Source organism: Salvelinus sp. IW2-2015, linkage group LG13, assembly GCF_002910315.2.
Source record: "Salvelinus sp. IW2-2015 linkage group LG13, ASM291031v2, whole genome shotgun sequence".
NCBI lineage: Eukaryota > Metazoa > Chordata > Actinopteri > Salmoniformes > Salmonidae > Salvelinus > Salvelinus sp. IW2-2015.
Genome location: NC_036853.1, coordinates 30,968,003 through 30,979,582, shown reverse-complemented (window position 1 = coordinate 30,979,582; position 11,580 = coordinate 30,968,003). Strand labels below are relative to the sequence as shown.

General features: G+C 41.3%; 1 protein-coding gene across 1 annotated transcript in view; it reads left to right on the top strand.

Annotated features, from left to right (window-relative positions):
* The window catches only part of LOC111971220 (tensin-3), a 107,120-nt gene that overhangs the window by 23,287 nt on the left and 72,253 nt on the right, over nt 1-11,580 (top strand). The window contains 1 exon segment of the mRNA XM_070445994.1: nt 7,103-7,157. Within this exon segment, the coding sequence (XP_070302095.1) occupies nt 7,103-7,157 (55 nt within the window).

Here is an 11,580-nt window from a genome sequence, read left to right as displayed (position 1 = left end):
TTCAAGGCAAAACTACTCCAGCTCCTTCAAGTTGGATGGGTTCTGCTGGTGTACAGCAATCTTTAAGTCATACCACAGATTCTCAATTGGATTGAGGTCTAGGCTTAGACTAGGCCATTCCAAGACATTTAAATGTTTACTCTTAAACTACTTGAGTGTTTCTTTAGCAGTATGCTTAGGGTCATTGTCCTGCTGGAAGGTGAACCTCCGTCCCAGTCTCAAATCTCTGGAAGACTGAAACAGAATTTCCCTGTATTTAGCGCCATCCATCGTTCCTTCAATTCTGACCAGTTTCCCAGACCCTGCCGATGAAAAACATCCCCACAGCATGATGCTTCCACCACCATGGTTCACTGTGGGGATGGTGTTCTCTGGGTGATGAGACGTGTTGGGTTTGCGCCAGACATAGCGTTTTCCTTGATGGACAAAAAGTGCAATTTTAGTCTCATCTGACCAGAGTACCTTCTTCCATATGTTTGGGGAGTTTACCACATGCCTTTTGGCGAACACCAAACGTGTTCTCCACAACTTTGTCCCTGACCTGTTTGGAGAGCTCTTTGGTCTTCATGGTGTCACTTGCTTAGTGGTGCCCCTTGCTTAGTGGTGTTGCAGACTCTGTGGCTTTTTCAGAACAGATGTATATATACAGAGATCATGTGACAGATTATGTGACACTTAGATTGCACACTGGTAGACTTTCTTTAACTAATTATGTGACTTCTGAAGGTAATTGGTTGCACCAGATCTTTTTTAGGGGCTTCATAGCAAAAGGGGTGAATACATATGCACGCACCACTTTTCCTTTTTTTTTTTTTTGTAATAAGTAATTTTTTCATTTCATTTCACCAATTTGGACTATTTTGTGTATGTCCATTGCATGAAATCCAAATAAAAATCCATTTAAATGACAGATTGTAATGCAACAAAATAGGAAAAACGCAGAGGGGGATGAATCGTTTTGCAAGGCACTGTATGTGTGTATTCCTTGACAATGCTGGGCTGTTCTGAAACAAACCCATGACCGACACTGCCTCTGTCTTACTCAGTCTCTCTTTCTCATGTGCTCTATATAATTGTTGTCATGTAAAGGCAGCAGCCACTTGCAAAACCAGGCTGGTCTTATAGGCTAGACGTAACATAGTAAACGAAAATCCGGGACACTAAAATTAATATGATATGTTACGCTTGGTATAGTTACATACCAAACGAGTACATAGCATGTTAGCTAACCTTTCCCCTAACCCTAACCTTAATTATTAGACATGATGTCACAGGTTAGGTTTGAAAGGGGGTTCTGGGAGACCCTGGTAATTCTCTGGATCTAACCCTTAACCTTGACCCCAATATCTACCCAATGACATTCTAATAACCACTTTATGACCACTCTATGACCACTACTGTCTTTGGCTGATCTATGACTGCTTGTTGTTTTGGTTGATACACTTCTTGTTATCTGACGATACTGAGATGATGATGTATATGGAGAATGGCTGGAGTTCTGTTGTTATATGAGCACTTTAGTGTTTCCAGGGAATGGATGGGCGTAGTAGAGAGGTCAGACATTCCACAGCAAGGTATTTAAAGTTGCTTCTTTTTCGAGAGGTTTTCATTTAGAATGGATCAAAACATAAGCACGCACAAACACACACAAATAGACGCGCGCACGCACGCACGCACGCACGCACGCACGCACGCACGCACGCACGCACGCACGCACGCACGCACGCACGCACGCACGCACGCACACACACACACACCAGGTCTAAATTGGCACAGCCGGGCAGCCATGTAATTTAGACAGACCGCGCGTTGGGAAAGCAATGTGGCAAAGCACCATGCAAACAGTTATACAAGCATATTCAAACACACACACACACACGTGCACACGCACACACACACACACACACACACACCGTACATTAACAGGTAAACACGCGCTCACACAAAGACATGAGGGTGTCAGCCTGTGAGAAGAAAAACACTCAGAATAATGTTTTTTTCAGCCGCAGATGGTTCGGTTTTAACCCCTCTTCTTTCTCCCTCTATTTCTTTCTCTCTCTCTCTCTCTCTCTCTCTCTCTCTCTCTCTCTCTCTCTCTCTCTCTCTCAGATGGTTTCCATCCGTGATCTACCCCCCACCCCCCTCTTCAACACACACAACCCCCTTGAGACCCCACCCCCATGTTTACATTCCCCTCGCCGTATTTGGGCAGCTCAAGGTTTTCTGTGTGTGTGCATGTGCGTGTTGGTATGAGTGTGAGTGTGTGTGTGTGTGTGTGTGTGTAAAGAAGACACATCTTAATCTTGTGTGTGTTTATGGATTCTAGCAGTAGAATGATCCCTCCTTCACCCTTTCACCACAGATACACATGAAGATACGCAAACACTGTTACCTGGGTCTGGAGGTATTGAGAGAGCAGGAGATGGAGGGAGGAAGGGAGGGAGAGAGGAGAGAGGAGAGAAGAGAGAAAAGGAGCAAAACAGAATCTTTCGGAGCAACAGAGTAGGCGGGGAGTACAGTGCAATAATCAGCAAGAGACTAGGAATGACAGAGGAAAGAATAGGACCAAACCCACTCAATTAAATTGGTCAAAACAGGAACATTGTACATCTGGCTCGAAATCATGAAGAAAATTATCTCAACAGGAAGTGAATAATATTAAGAAATGCCATAGATAGAAGGAAAGCAGTGTGGAAATCTACCAAAAAACTATTAGGCAACAACAAATTAAATCCCTTCTAGACAATTTCCTGGACAAAATGTGTCACTGTAATAGTGAAGGTGAAAACTAATCAGTTGGAAACTTACAGTATATTTGACCTCTCAGCTTCCCTATCAAATCTAAACATTTCCAGCAGACAACCTAAGAARATGAAGAACAATGACAAATGGTTTGATTAAAAATGCAAAAACCGAAGAAAGAACCCATTCAAGCAAAAACATAGAGACCCAGAAAAACTGAGCCTATGGTGAATCACTAAAACAATACAGAAATACAGTCCGGAAGAAGTAGTAACAGCACGTCAGAAATCAGCTCATTGTAATTGAAGAATCCACAGAATCGAACCACTTCTGGGAACATTGGAAAACTCTAAACAAACAACAACACGAAGTTATCTATCCAAAACGGAGATGTATGGATAAACCACTTCTCCAATCTTTTTGTCTCTATAACAAAGAATAAAGAGTAAAAACATATACATGATCAAATACAAATCTTAGAATCAGCAATTAAAGACAACCAGAACTCACTGGATTCTCCAATTACCTTGAATGAGCTACAGGACAAAATACAAACCCTTCAACCCAAAAAGGCCTGTGGGGTTGATGGAGTCCTAAATTAAATGATAAAATATACAGACCACAAATTCCAACTGGCTATACTTAAAGTCTTTAACATCATCCTCAGCTCTGGCATATTCCCCAATATGTAGAACCAAGGACTGATCACCCCAATCCACAAAAGTGGAGAAACCTCAGGGAAATYCTCTGCATTATTATTAACAGCAGACTCCTCAGTGAAAACAATGTACTGAGCAAATGTCAAATTGGCTTTTTACCAAATTACTGTATGACCGACTACGTATTCACTCTGCACCCCCTCATTGACAAACAAACAAAGCAAAACAAAGGCAAAGTCTTCTCATGCTTTGTTGATTTCAAAAAAGCTTTCAACTTAATTTGGCATGAGGGACTGCTATACAAAGTGATGGAAAGTGGTGTTGGGGGGGAAACATACGACGTTATAAAATCCATGTTACCAAACAACAAGTATGCGTTTAAAATTGGCTAAAAACACACACATTTCTTTACACAGGGCCGGGGGGTGAGACAGGGATGCAGCTTAAGCCCCACCCTCTTCAACATATACAGTGGGGAGAACAAGTATTTGATACACTGCCGATTTTGCAGGTTTTCCTACTTACAAAGCATGTAGAGGTCTGTAATTTTTATCATAGGTACACTTCAACTATGAGAGACGGAAATCCAAAAATCCAGAAAATCACATTGTATGATTTTTAAGTAATTAATTTGCATTTTATTGCATGACATAAGTATTTGATACATCAGAAAAGCAGAACTTAATATTTGGTACAGAAACCTTTGTTTGCAATTACGAGATCATACGTTTCCTGTAGTTCTTGACTAGGTTTGCACACACTGCAGCAGGATTTTGGCCCACTCCTCCCTACAGATCTTCTCCAGATCCTTCAGGTTTCGGGGCTGTCGCTGGGCAACACGGAGTTTCAGCTCCCTCCAAGATTTTCTATTGGGTTCAGGTCTGGAGACTGGCTAGGTCACTCCAGGACCTTGAGATGCTTCTTACGGAGCCACTCCTTAGTTGCATGGCTGTGTGCTTTGTGTCGTTGTCATGCTGGAAGACCCAGCCACGACCCACTCTTCAATGCTCTTACTGAGGGAAGGAGGTTGTTGGCCAAGATCTCCGATACATGGCCCCATCCATCCTCCCTCAATACGGTGCAGTCGTCCTGTCCCCTTTGCAGAAAAGCATCCCCAAAGAATGATGTTTCCACCTCCATGCCTCAGTTGGGATGGTGTTCTTGGGTTGTACTCATACTTCTTCTTCCTCCAAACACGGCGAGTGGAGTTAGACCAAAAAAGCTCTATTTTTGTCTCATCAGACCACATGACCTTCTCACCATTCCTTCTCTGTGATCATCCAGATGGTCATTGCGCAACTTTCAGACAGGCCTGGACATGCACTGGCTTAGCAGAGGGGACCTTGCGTGCGCTGCAGGTTTTAATCCATGACGGCGTAGTGTGTTACTAATGGTTTTCTTTGAGACTGTGGTCCCAGCTCTCTTTCAGGTCATTGACCAGGTCCTGCCGTGTAGTTCTGGACTGATCCCTCACCTTCCTCATGATCATTGATGCCCCACGAGGTGAAATCTTGCATGGAGCCCCAGACCGAGGGTGATTGACCGTCATCTTGAACTTCTTCCATTTCTAATAATTGCGCCAACAGTTTTTTCCTTCTCACCAAGCTGCTTGCCTATTGTCCTGTAGCCCATCCCAGCCTTGTGCAGGTCTACAATTTTATCCCTGATGTCTTACACAGCTCTCTGGTCTTGGCCATTGTGGAGAGGTTGGAATCTGTTTGATTGAGTGTGTGGACAGGTGTCTTTTATACAGGTAACGAGTTCAAACAGGTGCAGTTAATCCAGGTAATGATGGGAGAACAGGAGGGCTTTCTTAAAGACAACTAACAGGTCCTGTGAGAGCCGGATTCATTACTGGTTGGTAGGTGATGCAAATACTTATGTCATGCAATAAAATGCAAATTAATTATTTAAAAAATCATACAATGTGTTTTTCTGGTTTTTGTTTTAGATTCCGTCTCTCACAGTTGAAGTGTACCTATAGCTAAAAATTACAGACCTCTACATGCTTTGTAAGTAGGAAAACCTGCAAAATCGGCAGTGTATCAAATACTTGTTCTCCCCACTGTATATCATATATACTAGAACAGTCTGCAGCACCTGGCCTCACCCTGTTAGAATCTGAAGTCAAATGTCCACTGTTTGCTGATGATCTGGTGCTTCTGTCCCCAACCAAGGAGGGCCTACAGCAGCAGCTATATCTTCTGCACAGATTCTGTCAGACCTGGGCCCTGATAGTTAATCTCAGTAAGACAAAAATAGTGGTTTTCCAAAAAAAGGTTCAGTTGCCAGGACCACGAATACAAATTCCATCTAGACACCGTAATCTTAGAGCACACAAAAAATGATACATACCTCGGCCTAAACATCAGCACCACAGGTAACTTCCACAAAGCTGTGAACAATCTGAGAGACAAGGCAAGAAGGGCCTTCTATGCCATCAAAAGGAACATAAAATTCAACATACCAATTAGGATCTGGCTCCAAATTCTTGAATCCGTTATAGAACCCATTGCCCTTAATGGTTGTTAGGTCTGGGGTCTGCTCACCAACCAAGAATTCACAAAATGGGACAAACACCAAATTGAGGCTCTGCATGCAGAATTATCCAGAAATATCCTCTGTGTACAATGTAAAATACCAAATAATGCATGCAGAGCAGAATTAGGCCGATACCCGCAAATTATCAACATCCAGAAAAGAGATGCTAAATTCTACAACCACCTAGAAGGAAGCGATTCCCAAACCTTCCATAAGAAAGCCATTACCTACAGAGACATTAACCTGGAGAAGAGCCCCCTAAGCAAGCTGTTCCTGGGGCTCTGTTCACAAACACAAACAGACCCCGCAGAGCCCCAGGACAGCAACACAATTAGACCTAACCAAATCATGAGAAAACAAAAAGATAATTACTTGACACATTGGAAGGAATTTACAAAACATCAGAGCAAACTGGCAGGTAACCTGACCACTGTGACTGACCTAAAATCAAGGACATCTTTGACTATGTACAGACTCAGTGAGCATAGCCTTGCTATTGAGATGGGCTGCCGAAGGCAGATCTGGCTCTCAAAAGAAGACAGACTATGTGCACACTGCCCTCAAAAAAACTGAGCTGCACTTCCTAACCTCCTGCCAAATGTATGACCATAACAGAGACACTTATTTCCCTCAGATTACACAGAACCACAAAGAATTAGAAAACAAATCCAATTTTGATAAACTCCCATAACTATTGGGTGAAATACCAGTGTGCAATCACAGCAGCAAGATTTGTGACCTGTTACCAGAAGAAAAGGGCAACCAGTGAAGAACAAACACCATTGTAAATACAACCTACATTTATATTAATTTATTTTCCCTTTTGTACTTTAACTATTTGAACATCATTACAACACTGTATATAGAAATAATATGACATTTGAAATGTCTTTATTATTTTGGAACTTTGTGAGTGTAATGTTAACTGTTAATTTTGTATTGTTTATTTAACTTTTGTTTATTATCTATTTCATTTGTTTTGGCAATGTAAACATATGTTTCCCATGCCAGTAAAGCCCCTTAAATTGAAATTGAATTGAGAAGGGAGAGAGAGAGAGCAGAGGCAGAGAGAGAGAGAGGGCGTGGGGGGACCCAGGGGGGCAGTTAGCACCTATAGAGTAAGAGAGAAAGAATGTTACTCTCTGCTAGCCATCCTTTAGCTGCCTGAGAGAAAGAAAGACGACAGGAGAGGAGAGGAGCTCTGCGCAAAACCTGGTATGAACGGTTACCACTCTTTTCCTTCTCTTTCTCCTCTCTTTCTCTTCTCTTCTTCCCCTCTCCTTTTCATTTATTATTTTACTTATCTTTCTTGTTTCACTCATGTGTTTGTCATCTGGGTTCTCTCATACTCTCCCTCACATTTTGAAGGGACTTGTGGAATGAGGCGTTTCTTGCATGTTGTTTCCAGATGTAGTGATGATGTAAGCTGTGTTACAGTTGTTATAGGGATGACGTTGTTGCTGTAAGTTGTTGTAGTACTGTTTGTATTAGTGAATGCATGTGGTGTTAGTGATGGTAGTGAGTGTTTTTGGTGGGAGAGGAGTTGGTATAAGTTACAAGGGTATCGTTTTTGTCTGTGTTGCAGCTTGTTCAATACGTGTGTTACATTGATGAGTGGGAAGGGAGATGTTTGGCGTGCTGGTGTGTGTGTTTGTGTGTGTGCTCTGTGGGAGGAGTGGAGTGTACGTGTGTTGTGTGTGTGTGTAGTGTGTGTGTGTGTGTGTGTGTGTGTGTGTGGTGTGTGTGTGGTGTGTGTGTGTGTGTGTGTGTGTGTGTGTGTGTGTGTGTTGTGTGTGTGTGGTGGTGTGTGTTGTGTGTGTGTGTGTGTGTGTGAATGACTTGAGGTTGAGAGAGGCTTTACTATGCCAGTCTGGTTTTGAGTTTCATAGTCTCGCTGGACTGAGGAGGCTACACTGGGTATTTATCATTCCGTGTGTATGTGCGTGTTTGTGTGCGTGCCTGCATGTGTGTGTTTTTGCATTTGTGCGTGTGTATGTAGCTTTGTTAGGATGGATTTTTGTCCATCTGGATATCATATTGGGTTCAAAACCACCATTACGGGAAAAACACATGAATTTCATAGGAATGTGATCTTGCATGATCTCATGTGACCACGTGTGATTTTATGCGAAGTTCATGTGATAGCATGCGACAACATGTGAGCACACGTGAAAACATGATCTCATGTGAAATAAATGTGACAACATTGGGATTCAAAATGTCAACACAAGATAACATGATCTGCTACACCACCAGAATACATTCCTGCACTTTGCTGAAAGCTGCCTTGATTCAAGTCAATAATGGTCCAATTATCACCACTAACGTTACATCAACATAAAACTAGCAGTACTCAAGGGTACTTGACAGAGTATACATGACTGCTTYGAGGATTTGAACTTGCAACCTCTTGAGTGCATCAATGTTTCTGCAGTGCCACCAGGTTCATACTTATTGAGAATGGTGTGAGTGTAGACCACAATTAGAGGTGTTTTCTGGTAGAGGCGTTTCTTGATATGAAGTTACACCCATTGATGCTTGCCATTGGTCCGTGGCAGGTTCATTCGCGTCTGGAACAACAGTTGTTGACAACTGTTGCATTGTAGCTAAGCCTAACCCTAATCCTTTTCCTAAACTTAACCTCAGTCTACTATCCTGCCATGCTAATTCACCAAACCTGCAGCTACTCTTCCTGGGGTCCAGCAAAACTAAGGCAGTTATATACAATTAAAAACACTACATTACATTTCACAACAGATTTCACAACACATTAAGTGTGTGCCCTCCCTTATTTGACCTAGATAGTTTGTGTGTATGCATTGGTATGTAGGCTACGTGTGCCTTTTTAAAAATGTATGTAGTTCTGTCCTTGAGCTGTTCTTGTCTAATGATGTTCTGTATTATGTCATTCTGTATTATGTTTCATGTTTTGTGTGGACCACAGGAARAGTAGCTGCTGCTTTTGCAACAGCTAATGGGGAACCTAATAAACGACCAAATTCCAAATACACTCAGGCTACTACTCTACTCCCACATATCTACAACACAACATTCATGTGTATGTGTTTGTATAGTGCATATGTTATCATGTGTTTGTCTTTACTTGTGTGTGTGTGTGTGTCTCATCACAGTCCCCGCTGTTCCATAAGGTGTATTTTTAAGTCAGATTTCACTGATTGCATGATGGTGCAATGTTTCTGCTGGTATAATGGTGCATTGATCAGGTATACAGTTTAAAGATGTTATTTTTGGGGGTTTTGCCCAAAGTCAACCTTTAATGCACTGCAGACCACAAGGTTGCAAGTTCAAATCCCGAGAGCAATAACGTGTTTTTTCCGTAAGGGTGATGCCAGCAATCTGAATTTCCTGCTACACCACCAGGTCTGTGACCATGACAGAGATCGGCTATGGATTCATTGGCAAGAATACATTTCTGCACTGCTAACAGTTGCCCAGAATCAAGTCAATAACTGTGCAATTACACTAACGAAAAAGTAACAGTGCTCAGGGACACAAACCTGGGCAACTGTTAGCAGTGCAGAAATGTATTCTTGCCAATGAATCCATAGCCGATCTCTGTCATGGTCACAGACCTGGTGGTGTAGCAGGAAATTCAGATTGCTGGCATCACCCTTACAGAAAAAAAAAATTCTATCACGTGACATTTCACATGTGRAAACATGGTCATGTGAATTTCATGTGTTTTTTCCGTAAAGGTGAGAACCATGTTAGGATGTTTGTAAGAGTTTCTCAAGACATTTGTTTTACCARTCATCAGGACATCACATGATGGTCCAATATGGTTTTAAACCATCCCAAACCCTTGTAATAAATTACTGTAATGAAATGGTAGTTTTAAAGTCAGTGGTACGCTGTTCAGCCTAAGTATGACCACCTGGGATTTGAAAGTGCACTTTTTTTTTTGCTGTGCCACAAAGTATGTAGCATTCCCATACACATTCATTTCATTACCTATAATACATCTCTGCACTTAGCAAAAGACTGCCATCTTCATTGCTTTTTGAGTTATCAATTATTGTGACTATTCTCTCATTATTGATTTCATTTACTTATTTGAGCAATTTGAGGGTTTTCTGCATAGTTCAACGTTACTCCTGAATCACTATGATAAATGTAATAGTTTTTCATGAGTTGACTTTTAACAAAGCTGAGATTAACATTGCACTCCAAAGTGTAAGAAAGAGTACAGGTGAAATCAGTTATTAACACAGGCGTGGGGGCGTAGAAGAAAGATCAGAATGCCATAAACCAAGAGGTTGTGAGTTTAAATCCCTGGTGACAACATGTTGAATAATAATTACTGAAAAAAGAAACATACACAATGTAGTCATGTCTGTGAAAGTGTGTCAAATATGTAAGTTGAAAACATTGTATGTTAAAAGCACCGTGTGTATCATAACGACACATTTTTGTTTTCACATGGTGCAGTGTTCCAGAACCACATGTTTCCACATGTGAAATGTTAAGTGAAGTGTTCCAAACCACATGTTTTCCCATGAATTCACATTTTTGAAATTTCATGYGAAATCATGTGATTTTCCACATGTGAAATCATGTGATTTTCCACATGTGAAATCATGTGATTTTCCACATGTGAAATCATGTGGTTTTTCTATAAGGGCACCCACACAATGTTTCAGGTTAGTGTGTCATACTGGTAGCAATATGAATCTATAATATGTTTATTTTATTGCTCTGCGGGTTCAGCAGTCCGGCTGCTGAGACTGTTTTATGAATGAGACAAGAGTGAGTACTAAATGGCACCATATTCCCAATATAGTACGCAATATAGTGCCCCATATGGCTCTGGTCAAAAGTAAGGCTTTGTACACGGAATAGGGTGTCATTTGGGATGCACACACTGTTTCATTTATGAAAAGTCTGGATGGAAGGAGAACCCAGATGTTCTAGATCATTAGCTAAGATGTTTTTATGGAACGTGATACCTAATATCAACATCTAGTGCAATTTTGTGGCACAAACTTTATGGTTACGGTAGCTATATACTGTGTGTGTTATGCATGCGTTGTCACAGTAAGAGTATGTTATTATTGCTCTTCAAGATGAAAATGTCTGTCTAAACAGCTTCCGTCAGATAGAGGAATTTGTGTGTTATCTAATATCAACATCTGGTGCAATTATTGGAGTTTTTTAGAACAGAGTGGATAGTCCGCTGGAACCACTCTCTAGTTCATTCTACAATCCTTTTTGTCTTTCCTGGTTTACTCTGATATTAGAGGTCACTTTGTATGTGGTGTGCATGTGTGTGTGTGTGAGAGAGAGAGAGCTTGCCATCTGTGTCCTGTCACAGCAGGGCCGGCGCCAGAACAAATCAGTTGGAGGGGCCTTTGATTTCCATAGGTGGGCAGGTTTTTTCATGGGACCTTCAATTTTGTAATGGGTGTAAGAGTAAAAAACATAGGAAGCTTGTGAGTTTCAAGTCTGGGGAAGCTTACGATTTATCCTACCATTTATACCGATCTGCGTGCCAGTTATGATTGTTTTTAAATGCGCATTTTCATGGAACAGTTTCCTTTCAATAATAAATCATTGTCAGATGGTTAATCATAAAAATCTGAAGTAAATGATAAAAATCTTAAAGTTAAAATTCAACTAT